Source organism: Barbus barbus, assembly GCF_936440315.1.
Source record: "Barbus barbus genome assembly, chromosome: 35".
Lineage (NCBI taxonomy): Eukaryota > Metazoa > Chordata > Actinopteri > Cypriniformes > Cyprinidae > Barbus > Barbus barbus.
The window spans coordinates 1,588,474-1,614,437 of record NC_136763.1 but is presented as its reverse complement, the minus strand read 5'-3'; the positions used below and the strand labels follow the sequence as shown (position 1 = coordinate 1,614,437).

Sequence of the window (25,964 nt, the reverse complement as noted above, 5' to 3'; positions counted from 1 at the left end):
CTGTTTTTATTTCTGGAAAATATTTCGGCACTAATGCGAATAACGTTCTGTGAAAATAACTTACAACTCTCCAGCTGATCTGCCACATCCCATAGCAAACTGGACAACGAATTACTACTTGCCGCTATTTTCTTTGATGAGGTATGAGGTCCTGAGTGTGTTTTCTAACTTTTTTTGTGTTTGTTTGTTTGTTTATGTTTTTTGTGTGTTATTTTGTGTATGAGGAGTAGTTTTCTTTAGAGAAAGTTGTGGAAGTCTGCTCCCGGCGTCTTTGTTGCCGGGAAGCATGGCTGCGTCAGGTGTTACGAGTAGTGATGGTCTAACTCGGCGTCATGGGATTAAGATTTTGTGTAAATTCAGTGTGGAGGAATGTGCTTTAGCGGTTGGCAATGTAGTTGGTTGCAACGCTATTGTTTCTGCATCTAAAATGAACAACGCGGTTGTTTTATTTTTAAACGCGATCGAAAAAGCTAATGAGCTTGTTCAAATGGGAGTCGTGATTAATGACGCACTTACGCATGTTCTGCCGCTAAGTAGCCCTTCTAGAAAGATTGTTGTGTCGAATGTTCCTCCTTTTGTTTCTGATGCAAGTATTGCTAAAGAATTGTCTTCCTTTGGTAAGATTGTTTCTCCCATTAGGAAAATTGCTTTTAGTTGTAAATCACCCTTGCTGAAACATGTAGTGTCTTTTCGGAGACAGGTCTATATGATTTTGAAAAATAATGCTAATGAGCTGAACCTGTCCTTTAATGTTAAAGTTGAGGACTTTAATTATACAGTTTATGCAACATCTGAAAGTATAATGAAATGCTTTGGCTGTAGCAAAATTGGCCATTTGATACGTGCTTGTCCTGAAAAAATGGATGAAAATGCTACTGTACAGACTAACGCTCAGAGTAATCCTTCTGAAGTTGTGTCTGTCACAGAGGATGTTGTGGCCCCTGCTGCTGCTGTTGCGTTAGGTTCTGCTGGGTCGGTTGGGAATAAACCCACTATGGCTGAGGTTACTGCAGGTCGTTTATCTGTATCTGATTTTATGATTTTTGACACTGTTAATTTGAGCAGTGACATCAATACAGATAAATGACAACTACTGGTAAACAGGTCAGTGAGGGTGTTGTCGGAGAATCAGAGATGGAAACAGATTCAATCTTCAAAGTTCCAAATAAAAGGAAAAAAGTCCCCCAGACCAAACTCTTTAAACAAACCAAAAAAGACAAAAATTAGGCTGAAAGTTTAGTCCCAGAGAATGACAGTGATTCTTCAGATTCCAATATTTCTGATTGTTCTTATCTTTCATCGCAAAATAAAAATGATAATCAGACCACAGTATATAAAGTTGAGGACACTAGCAAATTTTTGAAAGAAACTAAAGGCTTACCTGGAGTTCAGGTTGAATATTACTTCCCTGATCGCTCAACTTTCATTAATAATGCAAAAATTCTAATGAAAGAAGGTACTTTTGCAGACAAAGAAGTTTTCCGTCTTAGGAAAATTGTGAGTAAACTTAGAAAGCAAAATCTTAATGATGAAAAACAAGATATGGTATAATTTCTTCTTATTGGTAGAAGTCTTTGCCTTGCTGACTGTTTCTTTTAATTATCTCTGTCTTTTTAAAACATCTTTTTTTATGAGAGATTTAAAAGTTGGAACTCTCAATTTAAATGGTGCCAGAGACGGTCAGAAGAGAATGTGTTTGTTAGAATTTATTAAACAAAAACATATTGATGTTACTTTTGTTCAGGAATCACATAGTGACTTGAATAATGAGGTAGATTGGAAAAACGAATGGGATGGAGAAATTGTTTTTTGTCATATGTCTTCCAATAGTGGAGGAGTAGCTATTCTGTTTTCAAAAAAATCCCTGCCAATTTCTTGTGAAATGGAAGAAATAGTTAAAGGCCGTTTTTATTAAAAGTTAAAGCTAATTTTGAAAACACTACAATGACTTTTTTAAATATTTATGCCCCCACGAAAGGGGCTGAAAGAATTGCTTTTTTTGATACAATTAGTGTTGTTATGAAAGAATTATTTTTCCTCGGTGGGGATTTTAACTGTACTGAAAATGATAAATTAGACAGAAATCACTTAGAGCCACATATTGCCTCACAAAAAGCGCTCACGCAATTGTTAAGAACATTTGATTTATGTGATGTTTGGAGGAATGTGCATCACAAGAATAGGCAATATACTTGGGCATATAGTAGAGATAATATTATTTCTATGGCAAGACTAGATAGGTTTTATGTGTCTAATCATCAAGCAAATCTTGCCAGAGAATGTAAAATAATTCCTGTAGGTTTTTCTGATCACTGTTCTGTTGTTTGTAATATTTTTATTAACTCTGTGTATTTAAAGAGTGCGTATTGGCATTTTAATACACCCCATTTAAATGATAAAAAGTTTATTGGAATTTTTTATTTATTTTGGGAAAATTTTAAGAAACAAAAACAGTTTTATACTTCCTTACAACAATGGTGGGATTACACATTAAACAATTATGTCAAGAGTACACTCTTAATGCCACTAAAGATATGGCCCAGTCAATGAAGATTTTAGAAAATGAAATTTTAGAACTTTTAAATACAACAGCTTCTACAGGTGATGGTGTTTGTTTTGAAAGCAGTAAATCCAAAAAGGAAATGCTTGCAGATTTGTTGGGTACTAAAGCTCAAGGGGCGTTTTAATACGTTCACGTTTTCAAAGCATCTCACAAATGGATGCACCATCTAAATTTTTTTTCAATTTGGAAAGAAAAAACGGCCAAAGTCGTATCATTCATTCATTACGCTTGGAAATAGGGAAAGAGCTTACTGAGCCTAGTGAGATACGCAAACATGCTGTTGGATTCTATTCAAACTTATATAAATGTGAATTGTCTCAAAGAGAAGATAATGATTTTATTTTTCTAAATGATCTTCCAAAGATTGATGAAGAGTCTAATATTATGCTTGAACAAAATTTGTTACAAAATGATTTATATACCGCTATGATGAGCATGGAAAATGGAAAGACTCCTGGCATTGACGGGATTCCTGTTGATTTTTATAACATTTTATGGCCAGTGATCGGAGAAGATTTTTTTTGAGAAGCAATCGGTAGACATCCCTTCAGATTATACCTCCTTCAGCGACGTCTTTTGCCCCAAAAGGGCTTCCCAACTTCCACCTCATCGGCCATGGGACTGTGCCATAGACCTTGTTCCGGGTGAGCTAGTACCACAGGGTAAAATATGCCCCCTTTCCTTACCTGAACAGAAGGCCATGGAGGAGTACATTGAGGAGGTACTCAAACAAGAGTATATTGTACCATCTACCTCCCCTGCTGCTTCCAGCTTCTTCTTCGTGGCCAAAAAGGACGGAGGCTTGCGACCCTGCATAGACTACCGTAAACTCAATGAAATCACCGTAAAATTCAGGTATCCCCTTCCTCTTGTCCCGGCAGCTCTGGAACAACTCCGCAATGCCACCATATTCATATAAATTGGACCTCCGCAGCGCATACAACCTCATTCGCATCCGAGAAGGAGACGAATGGAAGACAGCCTTCGTGACACCCACTGGCCACTACGAATACCGGGTGATGCCCCATGGGCTCGTCAACGCCCCCTCTGTCTTCCAGGGGTTTATGCATGAGGTGCTCCGGGAGTATATGCATTGATTCGTGGTCGTTTATATCGACGATATTTTAATATACTCCCGGAGCTTGGCCGAACATCGCCACCACGTTGCGGAGGTCCTCAGCCAGCTTCGGAAATACCAACTGTATCTCAAGGCAGAAAAATGCATCTTCCATCAATCCTCTGCTCATTTCCTCAGTTACGTAATCCATAGTGGTGGCATTTGCATGGAAAAGAGGAAGGTGGAAACGATCACATCCTGGCCACGACCCAAATCCATCAAAGAACTCCAACGCTTCCTAGGCTTTTCAAATTTCTGCCGCCGTTTCATCGCCAACTACAGCTCCATTACCAGCCCACTTACCGATTTACTCAAGGTAGGAACCAAGTCTCTGTCCTGGAACACCTGTGCCACGAAGGCGTTCAACCAGCTGAAAGAAGCATTTACTACCGCACCTCTCCTCGTCCATCCGAACCCCGAGTTACCCTTCGTAGTCGAGGTAGATGCCTCCACCACGGGAGTAGGTGCGGTCCTTTCGCAGCAGCAGGGGATGCCTCCCAAGCTCCATCCATGTGCCTTCTTTTCTCGGAATACCTTCGTGATGCTAAGCGGCTAAACCCTCGTCAGTCTCGATGGTCCTTATTTTTCACTAGATTCCAGTTCAAGATCTCCTATCGTCCTGGTCCTAGAAATGTCAAGGCGGATGCTCTATCCCGCATTCATACCTCCGTGGAGCATCACAAGGAACCAGAGGGAATTCTACCAGCGGAACTTATTGCAAGCCCCATTCAGTGGACCTCTCTACCAGTTGTCTCCGACACTCCACCTGCCAATCCGCCGGGCTGTCCTCCAAACCGTCAGTACGTTCCCAGGATCCAACGCACACCACTCATCCACTCCACGCACACTTCTCTCGGTACTGGCCACACGGGACTGGCCACTCTCTCGCTGCTCAAGGAGAGCTTCTGGTGGCCCAACATGGCCAGGGACGTGAGAAGGTTCGTTCAGGGCTGCCCAGACTGTGCCATTTCCAAGAGTTCCCGTCATCTTCCTACCGGTAAACTTCTCCCACTACCCATACCCAATCGCCCTTGGTCACACCTAGGAGTAGACTTCATCACTGATCTACCTCCCTCAGATAACAACACTTGCCTTCTCGTGATAGTGGACCGCTTCTCCAAGTTCTGTCGGCTCCTTCCTCTGCCTGGTTTACCTACTGCACTCCAAACAGCTGAGTTACTTTTTAATCATGTCTTCAGATATTACGGTCTCCCAGAGGACATGGTATCGGATAGAGGACCCCAATTCATCTCACGGGTTTGGAAAGCCTTCTTCTCCCTCCTAGGTGTGACCATAAGTTTAACCTCAGGCTATCATCCCCAGTCCAATGGGCAGACTGAACGCAAAATCCAGGAAATAGGGCGATTCCTGAGAACCTTCTGCCACAGCCGCCAGAACTCTTGGAACCAGTTCCTAGGCTGGGCCGAGTACGCCCAAAATTCCCTTCGCAAGGGCTCCACTGGACTCACTCCCTTCCAGTGCGTACTCGGTTTCCAGCCGCCCCTGTTCCCCTGGTCCGGGGAACCCTCGGACGTACCCGCAGTCGACCACTGGTTCCGAGAGAGCGAGGGAGTCTGGGACGCAGCACACCATCAGCTGCAACAGGCAGTGCGCAGACAACGGATAACAGCGAATGCCCGCCGTTCCGCCACGCCCACTTACCATCCCGGGCAGAAGGTATGGCTATCCACACGGGACATCAGGCTGCGCCTGCCTTGCCGGAAACTCAGTCCCAGATTTGTTGGCCCCTTCACCATTCTGGAACAGGTTAACCCGGTCACATACAAGCTTCAGCTACCTGCACAATATAAGATCCATCCCACATTCCATGTCTCGTTATTGAAACCATTTTTCCCTTCTGTGTCCCCAGAGCCTGGCCCGGTCGAGGAGCCCCCTCTCCCGCTCATCTTGGACGAAGGTGCCGTCTATAGGGTCCGGGAGATCTTGACTTCTCGACGCCGTGTTGGGAGACTGGAATACCTAGTCGACTGGGAAGGCTACGGTCCCGAGGAACGCTCATGGGTCTCCAGGGAGGATGTCCTAGACCCAGCACTGCTGGACGAATTCCATACCAACCATCCTGACCGCGCAGCCCCACGAAACTGAGGCAGACCACCACGACGCCGAGGTCGGCCCTCAGGAGCGGGCCGTGGAGAGGGGGGTACTGTCACAGAACGGCCAGGCTCTCCCGTCAGCCAATTACCACGATCCACTTCACCTGAGTTCTGATCACGCGCACCTGCACCCCATCACCATCATCACCCAGAACCACATAAAAGCACTCCCCTCCATTCACCCAGTGTCTGATCTCGTTCTTGCAACGTGGACTCTCCCCCGACAGTCTCCAGCCGTTGAGTATTACCTCTGCATTCCTTACCTGTTGAAACTTACCTCCTGTTCTCTTCCTCGTTGTCTACCCGTCTCCAGACCGTCCTGTGTGTCCTTGGATATCCCCGCTCTCCTGTGTTCCACATCACCGCCTCGTCCAGCACATGAAGACACGAAAGACACTTTAGAAGCACGAATCATCACCTGCAAGATATCTCAAGTTCACGACTCACCTCACCATTCACAGTTCCCACTCATCCTGTAAAAATAAACATCTCTTCTTTTACACCTACCTTCGTGTTGGAAAGTTACTGTAACAGCTGGTAGGTTATCATTGCACAAATTAACACACTCTCTATGTTTAAAAATAAAAATGAGAAGCATTCTAGACTATACATTCTAGACACTGTCTTCACTGTATCTAACGCACACACACACACACACACACACACACAGTCACTCACACTGATCACATTGTGGCTGCACACAGACATTCAGGAACAAATTTTTAATGCTGCCCCGCAATTTTATCAACTAAATAGCTTAATCGCTCAAGAGCTACATTATCTTTCTCAACAAAGAGCTGGTAAGATTATTGTTTCTAGAGGAATTAAAGGTACAGCTTCTCTGTTAATACGGTGGTAATTCATACATGAATCTCTTTCCTTCTCTCTCTCTCTCTCTCTCTCTCTCTGTCTCTCTCCTGTGTGACGCAGCAGAAGGAATCAGTGAGAGAGATTCTCACAAACACACAGGTGAGTCAGAGAAACTGGTTCAACCACTACAGAACGAGAACATATGAAGAAGGTTGTGTTTAACCCTTTCCAAACTGTAGAAGCTGGAGGTGACTGTGTTTAGTGTCCTAAAACTAATTAGCTAACATTTAATTTAACCACTTTTAAAATTGGAAAAAAAGGTTCAAGTAAAATCTATTTTATGAATGTTGTTGGTCCTGCTGTTGTTTTGACAGGGCATTGGTTTCTTCAGTGTTCATTCAGTGGAGCTGGATATGGATGGGATCTCAATCATTCAGAAGAGCTCTGAACATCCTGAACAGCAAGAGACATAAATCTCAGTGCCTTAAAATAACAGTTAAACTCATATTATTTCTGTAAATACAACATTTCTAAATATTTTCATATAGATTTCTTTTATATTAACATTTGTGTGTTAACATCCTGAAGAGGACTGAACGAAAAATTATTTTTAAATGTGAAATGTATCAAAAACTGATATTTAGGCCTTACACTTCTCTGTAAATAAAAAACATATTTCAGGCCATGTTGATCCTTGTACCTTTTACTTGTCTTTTGACTGTACTGTATAACATAAGTACTTACATTAAGATTAAATAAATAATTCTACAGCTTGCGACTGTTAAGAGTTACTTTTTATAGTAAGTATATAATGTCTTTGGGATTATGAGTAGTTTGGATGTTTGGAGTTGCCGAGTGAAATCACTTTTTAAAAATAATTAGATTTAAATGTATTTTGTCTTTTGAAAAAATTGCTTACACCTTTTTTTTGTGTATGTCAAAAATAAGACATCACCTTTACACTCTTCCGTACTCCTGCAGTATAGACCCGCCCCATGTGCTTCACTGAACACAAAGTCAAGGAAAACATACAGGGAAATTTACTTGAATGGTAAACCTACTTTTACACTGAAACTCCGACTGAGACGGTGTGAAATAAAATGGATTCAAGTAAGTATTTATTTAAACTACTTGTCTTTCCCTTGTTATTTATTAGTAAAAATCACTTTAAGTTAAACTAAAACTCTTGCTGACGTGTTTACGGTTTTTAATACTTTCACTTTCATGTTGGTCTACACAGGTAAGATTGTTTATATTATTAGACACTTGAGGCTTATTTGTCTTGTTTGTTTGTTTTTTCTCTCTATTAAATCTTATGTTTATGCATTTTAGGTTTATTTGCAGAATGCAGTTGTGTATTTTCAAGTGACTTGGCAACGATACGAACATTTCCAGCAAATTGCAATTTAACTGAGATTTGTGTAATCTGTGTTTTTGTTTTCTGCTCATTCAGACAATTAAATGATTCTCATTTCTTAATTAATTTAATTTATAAACAAGCTTTATTAACAAAGGATTAATTAACTCAATGAATGATGCATTTGTATTATTAATAATATACATGTAATGATTAGCTTATTTTTACTACAGCTTTTTTGTCAACTCATCAGAAGGCACAGGAAAGAGGAAGTATGTTTGTTCTCTGTTTATTGCAGGTGAAGCCCAACATCTCTCAGAGCTGAGGATTGTGTTGATGGGTACTAGAACAGCTGGAAGAAGTTCAACAGGCAACACCATCCTGGGCAGAGAGGAGTTTGACTTGAAGAGATCTGCTCAGTGTGTGAGGAGACATGGAGAAGTAGCAGACAGACACATCACTGTCATTGAAGCTCCAGGGTGGTACTCGAATTACACTGTAGAGGACAGTCCTGAGTTACTGAAACAGGAGATTTTGCTCAGTGTGTCTCTGTGTCCTCCAGGACCACACGCTGTACTACTGATCATACGTGTAATCGCTGGATTTAAAGAGGACAAGAGAAAATCATTGCAGGGTCATCTGGATCTTCTCGGTGAGAGAGTCTGGAGTCACACTATAGTGCTGTTCACTCGTGGAGACTCTCTGTTAGACACATCTATAGAGCAGCACATTGAGAGTGAAGGACAGGGTCTCCAGTGGCTGCTGGACAAATGTGGGAACAGGTATCATGTTCTCAACAATAAGAACAGGAGTGACGACATTCAGATCAAGGAGCTGCTGGAGAAGATTGAGGAGACAGTGGCACAAAACAACAGCTGCCATTTTCAAATAGACAGAAAGATTTTACAGGAGATAAAAGAGAGAAGAAGAACAGAGGAAGAGAGAGCAGAAGAACGAATGAAGAGGATGAAAAAACTGAGAGAAAACATCAGATCACAGATGAGTGAGTCAACATACTTAGTGCAGCCATGGCTGTGTTTTGTTGTTCTGCTCTGTGTCTCTCTGTTCTGTCTGTTTTCATGTGGATGACAGACATTATTGAGAGAATCATAAAGGGTTACTCCACCCCAAAATGAAAATTTTGTCATTATGTCATTCCAAACCCGTAAGCTTCGTTCGTCTTCGGAACACAGCTTAAGATATTTTGGATGAAAACCAGGAGGTTTGTATCTGTCCCATTGACTGCCAAGTAACTCTCACTGTCAAGGCCCAGATAAGTATGAAAAGCATCAATAGTCCATCTGCCATCAGTGGTTCAACCTGAATCTTTTTTTTATTTTTTTTTTTTTATTATGCAAACAAACATGATATTTACAGGTGACAAATCAGATACAGAGTAACCAGGATCAACAAAACATACATGACAGCCAACATGGTTTGTGTGAGTATGAGTGTGTGTGTGTGTGTGTGTGTGTGTGTGTGTGTGTGTGTGTGTGTGCGTGTGTGTGTGTGTGTGTGTGTGACTGGGTGTTGGGTTTGGAAGTATAACTAAACAAAATAATAAAAAAAAATTACAACCTGAATTCAACCTGAATCTAATGAAGCGACGAGAATACTTTTTCTGCGCAAAGAAAACTAAACAGCAATTTTATTCAACAATTTGTCTCCTCCGCGTCAGCGTAGCGCCATTTTGGAGATTATCCGCAGGACACAAGCAGCGTACGCTGTTCTGTGTCGACCACGCCACACGGATACGCTGTTTGTGTTCAAATCAAAGTGGTGTTACTTACTTGGCAGTCAATGGGACAGTCACAAGCCTCCTGGTTCCTCTTCAGGAACTCGAGCTGCGTCAAACGATGTTTTGGGGGGAACGCCTACAGCGTAACCGGCTCTGAATACCAATCAAATCTGTCCAGAAATGGGAAGGGACGTCACGGGCGAGGTGACGTAATGACCAGCTGGTATAAAAGCATGTGCGGAGAAACCGGCATCAGCTTTCTGTCATTCAGCTAAGCGCTCTGTGTCTTGTGAGTCCTATTTACCATTGTCTGTCTGTTTGTAAACATGTCAAAGCGAAGTGGGAAAAGGAGTGAGGCGCAATGCGGGCTGTGTGTTCCTCCGTGCAAATATTATTTGTGTGCGGAGGATACACACAGTCTGTGTGTGCTTTGCTTGGGAGCGAGGCATGCGGAGGCAGCCCTCGTGTGCTTCGCTCCCGAAGGGCTCTTTTCTCCGGAGAGGGCTCTTTCACTAGCGTTCCCCGCGGCACTGGACCCGCTTCCGTTGAGGCGGAGCGGAGACGGCGTTCGTGGGGTTCGCAACGGGATCTGGCAGAGGGATCGGAGACGAGCGAGTCTCTTTCTCCATCCGCACCTGCCGGATCCCGCGACCGCTCCCTGAGTCTGGAAGCACACGTGGCGTTTTCTTCCCCTCGGGCATCGGCATCGGCGCTTCTCGCGTCTTCCTCCGAGGAGGTACTATTACTTCGGTAGTGTGATGGGGACGAGTGAGCGTCGTCTCTGAAGGCAAGGGGTACATGACAGCAGGTCGGGCTGGCTTATGTCTGCACATCATGGTGGCATACCAGGCTGACCTGCTCAAGGAGTTGGATGAGGGCAGGGGATTAGTGCGGAGCACATCCGTGAACTCCGCAAAACCGCTGATGTGTCTCTCCGCGCCGCCAGGGAGACCGTCAAGGCGATCTTGGCAGCCCTGGTGGCGGCGGAGAGGCATCTTGGTTGACCCTGTCGGATTTATGGAAAACCGCAACAGGGCCTTCCTTCTGGACGCCCCACTTTGCCTTCTGGCCTTTTTTGGTTCGGGAGGCAGATGGCGGCGTTCCAGCGGTTTCTCCCTCGCCGCTCTCTAGCTCACGGGGCTGCTGGGCGAGAGCAGCCCCTGCCGCGTGCTGGCTCCTCGTATAGGCAAGCTTGCCCCCGCGGGAGCGAGTTGGGGCGGTAAGAAGGGTGCGCGGTCAAAGACCTCCCAGCCAAGCAGGCGAAGAGGTCTTCGGCCAAGATATGAGGGTAGCCCCCGCTGGGGTAGAGCGACGATTGCACAGCGATCGTCGCCCCCCAGCGCCCTCAGGAGATCGTTCTGCCAACCCTGCCACCTGATAGCAGGTAAGTATCTCAGATCAAGTCCGAGGACTGGTTTGACACGTAGATCTAAAAGACGCATACTTCCATGTCTCCGTCCTTCCCACTCACAGGAAGTTCCTGAGGTTTGCTTTTGGGGGCAAAAGCTTACCAATATCGGGTACTTCCCTTCGGCCTAGCACTCTCACCCCACACTTTTACGAGTGTGTGGGCGCCGCGTTAGCTACGGGGCGCCCGCATACTCAATTACATCGACCTTTGGTTGATTCTCGCTCTATCAGAGCGGAGGGCGGCTCAACATTGAAGTGTTGTTCTCGCTCACTTAAAAGTGTTGGGGTTAAGACTGAACCCCAAGGAAAGTGTGCTTTCTCTATTACAGAGAACCACTTATCTGGGGGTGGTGGGGATTTGACCACGTTGCAGGCACGCATGTTTCCTGCTCAAATCGAGTCAATCCTCATGAAAGTCAGGAGGGTGAAAGAAGGCCAGTCACTCACTGCCAAGCAGTTTCAGATACTGCTGGGTCTGGTGGCAGCTGCGTCCAACGGGATACCTTTTGGCCTGCTGTACATGAGACCCCTACAGTGGTGGCTCAAGACCAAGGGGTCTTTCCCCTCCCCGAGGGGAAACCCGCTTCGCATGATCAAGGTCACGCGGCAGTGCCTACGTGCCTTGGACATGTGGATACAACCTTGGTTCTTGTCCCAGGGCCTGGTGTTGGGAGCTCCTTGTCGCCGTGTACGCTAGTGACGGACGCATCCCTCACCGGTTGGGGAGCGGTCATGAGTGGCCACCCTGCCCACGGTCGGTGGAGGGGTCATCATCTCGCCTGGCACATCAACAGGCTCGAGATGCTGGCCGTGTTTCAGGCTCTGAAATACTTTCTCCCAGACCTAAGAGGTTGCCATGTGTTAGTTCGCACCGACAACACATCGGTGGTCTCTTATAGCAACCACCAAGGAGGTCTGCGGTTCGCGCCCCCTGTACAGGCTGGCGCACCAGATCCTTGTGTGGGCTGTGAGGCCGAGCTCTCCTGGTTGATCGAGCTGGCATTGCTCCCCTCAATTTTGAGGGTCACCTTTGAGCATGCCGCTCCCTTCTGAGCATCTGAGTTAGTATCTCAATGGGGAGCAGACACCCTGTCGAGGCAGGGGCTGTTATCCGGGGAATGAATGCTTCACACCGAGGTGGTGAAGCAGATCTAGAGAGTGTTTGACCAGGCTCAGGTGGACCTCTTCGCTACTGTAACCCCAGTTCCTCGTTTTCATCCAAAATATCTTAAATTGTTTTCCAAAGACGAACAAAGCTTTTATGGGTTTGGAATGACATAATGACAAAACTTTCATTTTGGGGCGGAGTAACTCTTTAAGATCTGACACAAACATCAGTTTCCAGTGACTCCTGGGTTTTGTTGGATCAGTGTGAAAATGACATTATTCTGAAAGTTTCCTCGATCCAACAGCAAATGTTGTTGATGTTTCTGGTGTTTGTTGGTCAATATTACTTAAAAACTTAGCATTTCATGATCATCATTTATTTCAAACATACAGACTCATTGTCACATTGGGGTCCTGCTAGCCTGTCAGGAGTCTTTTGAGATAATGACTGTACATTATCCATTACTTATTTTATGTAGACATTTTAGGGTCAATCTATCTGGAGGTTGCTTGATCATTTGCAATTTTTTTTTTCTTTTTTCTTGAATTTGGTTTAACCACAGCAACTGATTTTGAGTCATGGCCCACAAGATATTTTTGGTTATTTGGTTATAGGTCTCCTTTGGATGTTTGCAGAGGCCCCCTGGCACACACCTGTCCTGTGGCAGCTGGCCAATAGAGGGGGCCACTCTGTCTGAACCACACACACAAAATAATAATAATAATTATTATTATTCTAAATTATGTGAATTCATATTTATTTTATATGGTAGAAAATAGAATATAATAATAGATATAAATAATAAAATAGAATAGAAAATCATCTTTACAAAATATGCTTTTCCTTTATGTGGCCTTTGCCTGTAAGCATGTCTCAATTTCAGCTCTGGGGCAATAGAGAAATCACTCACAGGAGGCGGGTCTGTGTAATAGTTTAGCCAATCAGTGTCCTTAAATCTAATCCAAAAAGGACAATTATTTTATTGTCCCATAATGAGCCACTGCTACACTCAGGACTAGTCTATGGGGGTTGGATCATGTGAACCAGTGTCTCTCTAGCAAATGTTTTGGTGGAAGACTATTGTAATATATACATACATATATGAGAATAGAAAGGACATTTAAGTAAATAAACAAATAATAATAGTAATAATAATAATAATGTGGTATAAATCTGGAACCAAAGATTTATACTACTTTATTTATTTATTTAAAAACCTCTAAACAAATTTAACACATTTCTTACCCCCACTTGTTGCTGTCACACTGTTTAAACACATTGTGGATTATGAAACTAAAATATATTTTTAATTAACCTTAAAAAAAAGTTGTAGAAAAGTTTTATGAGAATTATCCTCAAATTTAAAAATGTGACTCAAATCCTTCCCGTTATAAATATCCCTGAATGTGGAACTTTGATCTTGATCATTACATTTGGCCTTAAATTATAAAGCAAGAATGTGCAAAATGTTTATATATGTTACCGTTTTCCTTGATTGCTAATACATAATTCATGAAACTATAAACCATTTTCTCACAACTATAAACACAATTTCAAAACTACACACCAACTTGTACAATCTTCAGACTTCCAGGTCTCTTTTGTCATAATCTAGCCTTGGCCTCAGATTACACAAAAACCTGTCAAATAAACAGACTACTTCACCTCCTAGAGAACTCTAGTGAGATTAATTCAAAACACTGTTACAAAAAACTCCTTTTGGCAATCAGGAATTAGTGCAAATTAATGTCTATAAATTTACAGTGAAATACAGTGAAATTCAGCAAAATGCTCTAAGAAAAGTTCATTATCCTTACACTAAAGTAAAGTGATCTTACAGTAGATGAAAAGTAATGGAAAAGATACGTTCAAACAACAAAGGACTGAACATGAACACAATACAGTATACTGACAATTAATGTATAGTAAAAAATAAATAAATGCAGCATCCTCCGCCATACTATAACAGTTTCTTAGTCTTCAGACAGAAGACTTTCTCTAGCTCCCCTACACAGTCATCTACGATACAGTGTGGCATATTATGCTATGAGGGAGCGGGGCGATCACCTAGTGTATGGCAATGAACAACCTCGGTAAATGTCTCCCCTGAATTCAATAGTTAGGAGTTTGAGGGTGTACAACATGTGCTACAGTATTTACTGTACTTAGAACAGTGAAAGTTCTCTCATGTAAAGTACTGCTACTGTGTACTGTCATTTTTCTGTATGTGCAAGTAGTATAGAAACCCTGTAGAGGAGCCTGTAGGCCAGCTTCCCTCATGCTCATACCATGCACAAAAACATGATCAACTATAGTGCTTTGTATTTTATCAGGAACAAATTACCTTTGATCCCATCCCCTTCAATTTTTTTCCTTCCTCTTCCTCTTTGTCTCCCACCAATAGGATTCACTTTCCAAAGCACATAATCACCTGTGACCCTATTTGCAGTTTTTCTCGATTGCTAACACGCTATGACTGATTCATTTGGCCCAATTTTCCAAACCATTCATACAGTTCTCTAAACAAAGACACGTTTCTCAAAACTTTTAACACATTTCACATGTTTTCACACACGTTCCAATTTGCTGTGTTTTCGGCAAAACTCTACACAAAAACGCCATCATTTTGCACAGGTTTAGCCAAATTCTCATTCAGAAAACACAAACACAATATAATTAACTCAAGCATCAAAAAATAAACTCAAACAGCACACATTTATCCCTGTGTGAACATTCAGTAGCAAAACTGATGACACACAGGTCAGAATCGCAGGATGATACGAACAAGAGCACAAGTGATTATATGTTTTGGAAAAAGAATCCTGGTATTGGGAAACAAAGAGGAATAGGAGGAGAAAAGGAAATTGAAGGGGACGGGATCAAAAGTCATTTGTTCCTGATGAAATACAAAGCACTATAGTTGAGCATGTTCTTCTGCATGCACTGACCATGAGGGAAGTTGGCCTACAGGCTCATCTACAGGGTTTCAAGACTACTTACACATACGATATAATTGCAGTACACAGCAGCAGTACTTTAGATGAGAGAACTTTCATTATTCTATGTACAGTAAATACTGTACACCCTCAAATTCATTACTGTTGAATTGATTTGTAGCCAAGTATTCCTTACATGTACTCTATTTGTGCAGAACTGAGAGATGACTGTCTAGGGGACGCAGATGAGTCTTTTGTCAGAAGACCAAGAACCTGCTATAGTGTAACAAATAAGGATACTACCAATACTGTAAGGCAAATTGGCAGAGGATGCTGAATGAATGAATGAATGAATGTATTTAATAATTTATTTATTTATTTATTTCTGTAAAGTAACTGACAGTATATTCCAATGTGTGTTCACTTTATATTCTGTTGTTTGTTTTTTGAACTTTTCTCTTCTAGTGCTTTTCATCTACTGTAAGGTCACATTACAGTAGTGTAATGAAAACGAAAGCAAACTTTTCTTAAAGTTTATTGCAGAATTTTACTGTATCTGCACCCCTGTATTTATGCTGTATACTGTAAGAGACATTGACTAGCAAAAGGACTCCTGATTCACACAAGGAGGTTTTTGTAACAGTGTTTTGAATGGATCTCACTAGTGTTCTCTAGACAGGAAAGTAGTCTGTGTATTTGTCAGGTTTGTGTGTCATCTGAGGCCAAAATGTGAGACTGACTAAACAGAATGTGTTTTTTTTTTTCTTTTTCTTTTTTTATTATGCAAACAAACATGCTATTTACAGGTGACGAATCAGATACAGAGTAACCAGGGTCAACAAAACATACATGACAGCCAACATGGTTTGTGTGAGTATGAGTGTGAGTGTGTGTGTGTGTGTGTGGGGGTGTTGGGTTTGGAAGTATAACTAAAGATAACAAATTGTTTAACTTTGACCTGGAAGTCTGAAGATTGTTCAAGTTGGTGTGTAGTTTTGAGATTGTGTTTATAATTGTGAGAAAATGGTGAATTGTTTCATGAATTGTGTGTTAGCAATCAAGGAAAACTGTATATTATCCTGAGATTCTGACCAGTGTGACATCAGTTTTGCTACTTACAGTTTTTTTCAATCGCTAACATCCCTTTGTCCAATCTGTAGTCACATTTTCAAAACTCTAAACACAATTAACACAACATCCGTCTTTTGTGACCATCACACAATTCATGTTCTTTTCACTCAATATTCAGTCAATTAACACTTTTCTAAAATGCTTAAATGTTCTTTTCACACAAGCTTACCCCATACCAAAAATCATGGATCTTTCTTATCTTTTTTACAAATGCTTAAACACAGCATGACAGAAATGAAGACCTAATGTTCCAAACTTTAAATATAGCGCAAAGCCTCTACTTCTGCAATTTACAGGTTTTTTTTTTTCAATTGCTAACAAGCGTTTACCAATACTTAAAGTACTTTTTCTAAACTCTTAACACAGCAACACACCTACATCACACAGTTAGCCAAATAGTTATTTTCTGGCCAAAACCACATTTTGTTAAATAAATACAAACTCTACATTTCAAAATGCTGAATACCCTTTTCTTCATATACTAACTCTATCAAAACACAGCAAGCCTGATTCAAAATCGAGTCATTCGGTCAAAACATTAGCACTGGTTTTCTATCCAACAGGAACATGTAGTCAATTATAGTGCATAGACTGACAAAATGCTAACAATTAATGGCATTACAAAAACTGCATTTCTTATCATGTCTCAGTTCAACCTGTATAGAACATACAATATGAGATCCATTAAAAATAATAATTCAGCCAGCAAGTAAATTTTTGTGTGTGTGAGTGGATTCATTTTAGATAGTATGTGTACAGAATAGTGAAGGATCATCAGTACTTTATATAATGTAAAAGAAAAGTGACAGAATTGCTGCAGTAAAGGCTTTACTGGCAAAATGAAATTGCTGTCAATGATCATAAAAAACAAAACATACAGCCCTTTGCCTTTTGCCCCCTACCTCTCTCCCTTGTCAAAAAGTCAGAAAGAGCTTTACAGTATTACCCAGTATGTTTACACATACAAGGAATCTGACTTGGTGACAGGAGCTTCCAGTGCAGAAGAAAGTCCGGACATAGTGCTAACATATATGATAGTGCAGACATACATAGGAATTATACACCGAAACGCTACTGTAATATAACACTTATATAAGAAAAACAAAAAATTAAATAATGCACTGAATACAGAAGTAGAAATATAGAGGAAAAAATTTAATTGTGTAAAAGCATCTGCTAAATGACAAAAGTAAAAAGTAAAGAGTGTAAAGACCATCAACTCTACCGTGCCACTCCACCGGGCAGGGACACCGGCAAGGGTAGGGAAAACTCTTGTGTGAAGAGTTTTGCAGGAACAGTTCACCAAATCTGACTCATGTGTCAAAGCAGGGGAATAGAGTTTATAGAATAGAGTTTATAGTTCAGCAAAATGGTTGTGCTTTTTGAAAAACGGCATTATGGTTTTGAAATTTTAGTTCAAAAGCCTGGTTATAGTGTTTTAGCAATCAAAAAAACTGTAATTGAGAAATATCTGATTCCAATCGTAATGAATAATTCCAAGTCTTTCCATACATGGCCATGCAAAATAAAAAGGCACTCTCTTGATTGGTCCAATAGAAGTGTACCAGCTTCTACAAGGGGCGCGACCGCAGTCCAATAGAAGGGCGAGGCGTCACGGGCGGGGTGACGTCACGGCCAGGAAGTATATAAGCACGTGAGGCAGAGCCCGCGTCAGCTTCATGTCATAAACCAAGCGCTGGCAGGGATGCCGGAAGTATGGCTTCGAGACGCAGCTCTCGTTACCTTCAGGGAACCTGGGTTACATACGTAACCTGGTACGTTCCCTTCCAGGAACTTCGAGCTGCGTCAAAATGCATATGGGAACGCTATTCCAACACCGCCAGACTGACAAGTCCCTGCCTGATGTCAGGCCAAGAGGACAGAGGAGCCTGGAGTGGCTCGGATGTCGAGGTCGTAAAACCTGGAGAATGTCAGGGGCGTGGACCACCCAGCAGCGTCGCAGATGTCCTGTATTGGTATACCTGTCCAGAAAGGCCTTGGAGGTCGCCATACCTCTGGTTGAGTGCACTCTGACTCCCACGGATGGGCAAGCCCAGAGGCCTCGTAAGCAAGATTGACAGCATCCACCATCACTTACTAAGAGTGGGCTACCTAGCCCTTACCCTCTTAGGCGGACCAAGGCACTCGAGCAGTTGGTCCGACTTCCTCCACAGAGCAGCTCACACTGGACACATACGGTTGTGCTTCTCCTGGCCGAAGGGAGGAGGACAGAGGCCTGGAGTACGACCGGCTGTTGTATGACCGTTAGAGCCTTCGGTACGTACCCCATTTTTCAGGGGTAGAGAAAGACCACTGACTGGCCACCGATAACGGCGTGGTATGACAAATAGCTGCCACGTAGACCTTAGTAGTGGAGTGGGTTAACCGTCAAGGAGAGAAATCAGGTCCGAGAACCAAACTCGGCCCGGCCAGAACGGTGCTACTAACAGTAGACTGACCGCGTCCCGGCGCACTCTCGCCAGAACTCCCGGGAGCAGAGAACGTCTGCTCCTACATTGAGATGCCCAGGAATGTGCACAGCTCTCAGAGATCGGAGCTGGCCCTGGGACCACACAAGGGTCTGGTGTACCAGCTTCTACAAGGGGCGCGGACCAGCACGTGGTGATCTCTCAGGTCCGGGAGGAAGTGCTTGAGCGCACGGAACACAGCTAGGATCTCTAGCTGGTTGATATGCCACGTCAAGTGGCGACCACTCCACAGACCGCGGGCAGGGTGGCCACTCATGACCGCACCCCAACCGGTGAGGGAGACGTCCGTCGCTAAGGAAACACGGCGACAAGGAGCTCCCGGGACCAGGCCCTAGGACAAGAACCAAGGTTTCCTCCACAAGTCTAAGGCCCGGTTTCTCCATACAATGGCGTGATCCTTGACAATGCGAAGCGAGTCTCCCCTCAGGGAGACCCCCTTGGTCTTGAGCCACCACTGTAGGGGCCTCATGTACAGCAGGCCAGAAAGAATCACGCTGGACGTAGCTGCCATGAGCCCGAGCAGTCTCTGAAACTGCTTGTCAGTGAATGGCTGGCCTTTCCGCACTCTCTCGACTGCCGTGAGGATTGACTCGATCCGAGCAGGGGATAACCGCGCCTGCGTCGTGGTCGAATCCCACACCACGCCTAGATAAGTGGTTCTCTGAACTGGAGAAAGCACACTCTTCTTGGCGTTTAGTCTTAACCCCAGATCTTTCATGTGGGCGAGAACGACATCTCGATGCCGAACCGCCAACCGCTCTGATTGAGCGAGAATCAACCAATCGTCGATAGAATTGAGTATGCGAATGCCCTGCAGTCGCAACGGGACCAGTGCCGCATCTACACACTTAGGGAAGAACCCGATACTGACACGCTTTGCCCCCAAAAGCGAACCTCAGGAACTCCCTGTGAAAAGGAAAGATGGGTACATGGGACAAACGTCCTAGAGGTCTGTCGTGACAAATCAGTCCTTGGACCCGATTTGGAACACGATCTGCCTAACTGTGAGCATCTTGAACTTCAGCTTTCTGGCTGAGAGGTTCCGAAACTCAAAACCAGTATGGGCCTCAGCCTCCCATCCTTCCTTGGAACAATGAAGAACCGGCTATAGAAGCCGGAATGAGTCTCATGAGGAGGAACCACTCGATGGCTTCCTTCCTCAGCAAAATATTGACTTCCTGTTCCAGAACCAGAACCTGCTCGGGGCGGACCGTAGTCACGCAAACCCCGTTGAATAGCGGCGGTGGTCCATCGAACTGGATGGAATAACCACGATCTACTGTCTGCAGTACCCAAAGAGACACCTCTGGCAGTTGCTGCCAGGCTGCTAGATGATCTACTAAGGGAATCAGTCTCTCGAGACTGACCTCTGGTGTTAGAGAAGCGGCCAGACCGCTGTCTCGACGAGGCGTACCGGGACGAGACGCGTAATCTAGCGGCTGAGGCGAGTTTCTCAGGCCCGCTAACATCACAGGCGGAGTAACCTGAGAGCAACACTCGCTGGGACCTGCTGTGCCCTGGAACTGCAGGGTTGACAGACAAATCCCCGGAGGACACCGAGGGGAGACGGTCACCGTGTGCCGCGGTGCAAACCGCTCCACCCCAGTAGGGGTCGTCCTCCGTAGTCCTGGGGCTCGCCCGTCAGGACTTCTTTGCCGAGGACCTCCTAGCCGACAAGACATCCCTCAGGTCTGCCTTCGGCTTCGAGGCCCCCGATGCAGTGCATCGCTGCCCTCGGCTCCGCCGTGGGGGAGCGCGAGAGGCGACGCTCTGTTTCTGCGCAGCCCTGTGTGAGGAGCTGGTATGCGGAGGGGACTGCTCCCGCCCAGCAGCCCCCAGAGTTAGAGAGCGGCGGGGGAGGAACCGCTGAAACGCCTCCGGCTGTTGCAAGCCTCCTGAAATCTGTCGGCGACCAGGCTCACTGCGTCGCCGAACAGACCAGAAGGCTGCAGCGGGGTGTCCAGGAGGCAGGACTTGTCTTTATATCTGACAAGTTCAACCATAAATGCCTCTCTGTTGCCACTATTGTTGCCATGGAGCGGCCGATAGAGCAGGCCGACTCCTAGGTGGCGCAAGATCAGCGGTTCTCCTAAGCTCTGAAATATCTTCTGGCCTAAAATCACCGCCCTCATCTAACTCTCTCAGCAGTTTGGCCTGGTACGCCTGCAACACTGCCATAGTGTGCAGACGCGCACCGGCCTGACCTGCTGCCGCATACCCCCCTGCCCACTAGGGATGATGAGGTGCACAGAGGCTTAGTGGGCAGGGTAGGAGCCTCCAGAGCCGAAGCCCCCGCGGGTGACAGATCGCTCGCGTCCAACTCCCTCACATTACCATAATAATGAGAGGCGGGAATGAGCGGGCGGGATGAAAAAGGTTAGCCCATGATCTCGACACCTCGATGTGGAGATCGGGGAAAACGAGAGGCTCCTACGTAGAGTTTGAGAAGTTTGGCCACTGCCCGTGTAACCACCTCTAAAAACTCCTCATACTGGGGCGGAGGCGGCGAACCCTCGTGAACGCTCGTCACATCAACCTCCTCGGAGGAAGAAAGACGCAGCGTCAAGCCCTCGTCTCGGGGGGAAGAGACCGCTTCCAAACGAGAGACGGGGCGCCAGTTCTGGCGATACCAGATCAGCCTGCGAGCCCCGCGAGCGCAGCCGCCGCTCTGCCTCGGCAGAGAAACCGCGCGGAGAGCTCGAGAGCGAACGAGGCGGCGAAATCTCGTCAACGCTCGTCACGTCAACCTCCTCGGAGGAAGAGAGACGAAGCGTTGAGCCCTCGTCTCGGGGGGAAGAGTACCGCTTCCAAACCGAGAGACGGGGCGTCAGATCTGGCGGATACGGGAGGAGATAAAGACATACCCGTCTCACATACCAGCCAGATCAGCCTGCGAGCCCCGCGAGCGCAGCCGCCGCTCTGCCTTTCTCTCTCTTTCTTTACGGCAGAAGCGGGTTTATTTTCCATATTCCATGTGACGTCACCCCGCCCGTGAGGGCCCTTCTATTGGACTTGTTGTAGACGTTATTTAGAGCGTCGGTTACGCTGATGGCGTTCCCATATGCGTTTTGACGCAGCTCGAAGTTCCTGGAAGGGAACCAAAAATTGTTCATTTGTGAACTGCACACTTGTAAATAACATATCTGTACATTCATTTAAAATATATATATTTTTTTACTGACAGCAATTTCATTTAGCCAATAAAGCCTTTACTGCAGCAATTCTGTCACTTTTCTTTTACATTATATAAAGTACTGATGATCCACTATTCTGTACACATATTATCTAAAATGAATCCACACACACACACAAAATTGAACTTGCTGGCTGAATTATTATTATTATTATATATTTTTTATGGATCTCATATTGTTTGTTATAAACAGGTTGAACTGAGACATGATAAGAAATGCAGTTTTTGTAATGCCATTAATTGTTAGCATTTTGTCAGTCTATGCACTATAATTGACTACATGTTCCTGTTGGATAGAAAACCAGTGCTAATGTTTTGACCGAATGACTCGATTTTGAATCGGGCTTGCTGTGTTTTGATAGAGTTAGTATATGAAGAAAAGGGTATTCAGCATTTTGAAATGTAGAGTTTGTATTTATTTAACAAAATGTGGTTTTGGCCCGAAAATAACTATTTGGCTAACTGTGTGATGTAGGTGTGTTGCTGTGTTAAGAGTTTAGAAAAAGTACTTTAAGTATTGGTAAACGCTTGTTAGCAATTGAAAAAAAAAAAACTGTAATGTTTACACATGGATAAATGTGTGCTATTTGAGTTCATACTGTGATTCTCAGTGTTGGGGAAAGTTACTTTTAAAAGTAATGCATTACAATATTGCGTTACTCCCTAAAAACTAACCAATTACATTACTTAGCTAATTTTTATGGAAAGTAATGCATTACGTTACTTTCAATTAACAATTAAAAATAAACATTTTTAATTGTTTATTTATTTTTGTAATCGCGGCTTTGAACGATTATGTTATCGTGGCATGCATAATCGAAATCGCGATTAGAAAATCGATTAATTGTGCAGCCCTACTGTGTGCTTATGTTTTCTGAATGAGAACATGGTTAAATCTGTGCAAACTGAGGGCATTTTTGTGTAGCATTTTCTAAGCAAATTGGAACTCATATGAAGACAGGTGAAATGTGTTAAAAGTTTTGAGATGTGTCTTTGTTTTGAGAACTGAATGAATGGTTTGGACAACTGAGTCAAAAGAATGAGTTATAGTGTGTTAGCAAATACCTTGTAATGTGCTTAAAGATCAGTTTTTTTGATCCAAGGATCTACAACCGTCTTGAGCTGAGATATTGACGCTTGAATTCACTGCTGTATAAACAGTTTTTTGCAATTACTTATAGGTAATCATGCAAAAATTTAGAGTTTTTATGGACCAAATTGGATAGATTGACTTTTCATTAAATTAATTTAGAGCAGTAATTTACAGATTCTCAGTACAGTAATTTGGATAAGTGTGTTTTGTCTTTGTTGCAGTTGAAGCCCAACATCTCTCAGAGCTGAGGATTGTGTTGATGGGGTATAAACGAGCTGGTAAGAGTTCAACAGGCAACACCATCCTGGGCAGAGAGGAGTTTGACTCGGAGAGATCTGCTCAGTGTGTGAGGAGACATGGAGAAGTAGCAGACAGACACATCACTGTCATTGAAGCTCCAGGATGGTGGAGGAAATGCACTGTAGAGAACAGTCCTGAGTTACTGAAACAGGAGATTTTGCTCAGTGTGTCTCTGTGTCCTCCAGGACCACACGCTGTACTACTGATCATACGTGTGGACACTGGATTTAAAGAGGACGAGAGGAAATCATTGCAGGGTCATCTGGATCTTCTCTGTGAGAGAGTCTGGAGTCACACTATAGTGCTGTTCACTTATGGAGACTTTCTGTTAGACACATCTATAGAGCAGCACATTGAGAGTGAAGGACAGGGTCTCCAGTGGCTGCTGGACAAATGTGGGAACAGGTATCATGTTCTCAACAATAAGAACAGGAGTGACGACACTCAGATCAAGGAGCTGCTGGAGAAGATTGAGGAGACAGTGGCACAAAACAACAGCTGCCATTTTCAAATAGACAGAAAGATTTTACAGGAGATTGATGGTATAATGAAAACGAAAGAGCAAATGGACAAATGGAGTGAGGATATCAGATCACAGACCAGTGAGTGAAATCATAAAACTGTATGCATATTATGTACACACAGTCTCAGATGTGTTTCCTCCTCATTGTTCTTGAGATTTTCAGATGTATTTTTAAAAGGTTTAAATGGTCCTGACACTACTATTTTAACGCCAAAAGACGGTTTGCGCTCGCGCACGCTGTTAGTCAAACTGGCCCTTAGTTTTTCTTAAATGTCCTCCCATCCTGATACTCATCAGGCTCAGCTCTATTTAGCCTCATTTGGAAACCAGCAATGTTGAGGTAAGTTACTTTAAAAATTAATGCATTACAATATTGCGTTACTCCATAAAAGGTAACTAAATGCATTACTTTTATAGAAAGAATGCATTTTTGCGTTACTTTTTATCACCTGGGCTTACTTTTGTTTTTTAACAATAATTTTAAAAAATAATATTTTTGGCAATTTAAAATGAATAAGCCTCAGGCTGAAGGAAGTGTCTCTGCTCCTTACTCCCAATTTCCGTCAACACGAGGACAGGGCAGTTATCAGTCAATAAATGGGAAAATTAGAAAAATAAACTGAGATGTTTTTTTTATAGTGAGTTACTTTACTAGTAATCTGATAACTCAATTTACTTGTAATAATATGTTACCCCACACTGGAAGCCAGGCAAGAGCTGTAGGGTCAAAGTAAATCAGCTTGAACATTGCATTTATATTATATATTCTGTTTCAGTGAACCAAAGAGCACTAAGTGAATCTTCCATTTCCTGACCCATTTGGAGATGACATAGCGTTGATTGACTATCTGAATGATTCACAACCACATGAACTGATGAATATATTCTTCACTTTAGATAAAAGTGTCTGTCAAATGCATTAATGTAAATGTTCTAGCACTGATCCACTTTCTGCTTTCATTATTACAGTAAGTGGAGATGATGGATCTGATTCATGGTCTCTGGGAAGTTCTGCTTATGGTTCATTCAGATCACGATCAGGAGCAGACTCAGTTTTTAAAACGGCCATAAAACGATATAACAGCATGGAATTGAAACCACCAAACAGTGAGTGGATTTTGTTTCATTTGGCACTTTAGTCTCCATGTGACATGGAAGTATTAGATCCCATGTTTTCCATGAATCCCATCTGTTTTGTTGTGAAAATATTTAGTATACATTCTCATAAATTTGTTACCATATTTTTCCTCATAAAAGTTGGACTCTTTGTACATCTCTCATTTTCTCAATTTTTAACAGCAATGTTGATAATTTAAATTATGACAGCAAAGGCAAACATGAAATTAAATAATTTAAGTATAGCACATGTAATACTTATTTTGACCTCCTTAGGCTGATGATCAAAGTTTTCTGGAGTTTAAGCACTTGTTTTTATACTGATAATTTGTTCTTCCATTTTTGTTTTAGTTTCAGACTCTATAAATCTCTATGGTCATTTTTAAATAGTTGCAATATAGTGATCAGGCTTTTAATATATTTCATACACAAAAATTAAATTTGCATCTGATTAACATAGTATTTGTATAATATTTTAAAGGGCACCTAATGATTACTAAAAGGCTACATTATTTTCAGAAATATTGAAATATATAAATTTCAGAATTGTGTTCAATAGCAGTTTTTAATCGTCTTACTGATGTTTATTTTATTTTCCCCAGTGAGTGGAGATAAGCAGTCGGACACATTTTCTGTGGGAAGTTCTGCTTACGGTTCATTCAGATCACGATCAGGAGCAGACAGCGCTTCAGTTTTTAGCTCATCACGCTCAAAAGCCTCATCTCACAGCTCAGGATTTGGGTCTTTGCTGTCCATCCCTGAGTCTGTGGAACAATCAGAAACCAGAAGAGCACCTGGCAAACCCAACATCTCAAAGCTTTTCCCAAGAATATTAAAGAAAGAAGAAGACACTAAGAAAACTTGAATTAAATAGAATTTTTTTTTTGTAACGTTGCTATTTATAATTTTGACATAATTTTTTTTAATGATAACCATTACTAAATCTATAAGATATATGCAGTTGGT

General features: G+C 43.1%; 1 protein-coding gene across 1 annotated transcript; it reads left to right on the top strand.

Annotated features, from left to right (window-relative positions):
* Positions 1-7,828: 7,828 nt before the first annotated feature.
* LOC306854748 (GTPase IMAP family member 9-like) lies at positions 7,829-24,165 on the top strand (the record flags this gene model as incomplete). Its single annotated transcript, XM_079392989.1, has 4 exons — positions 7,829-7,844; positions 8,260-8,964; positions 23,281-23,523; positions 24,046-24,165. The coding sequence occupies 4 exons, from the start codon at positions 7,829-7,831 to the stop codon at positions 24,150-24,152; spliced, it is 1,071 nt and encodes a 356-aa protein (XP_079249115.1). The 3' UTR covers positions 24,153-24,165.
* Positions 24,166-25,964: the final 1,799 nt, after the last annotated feature.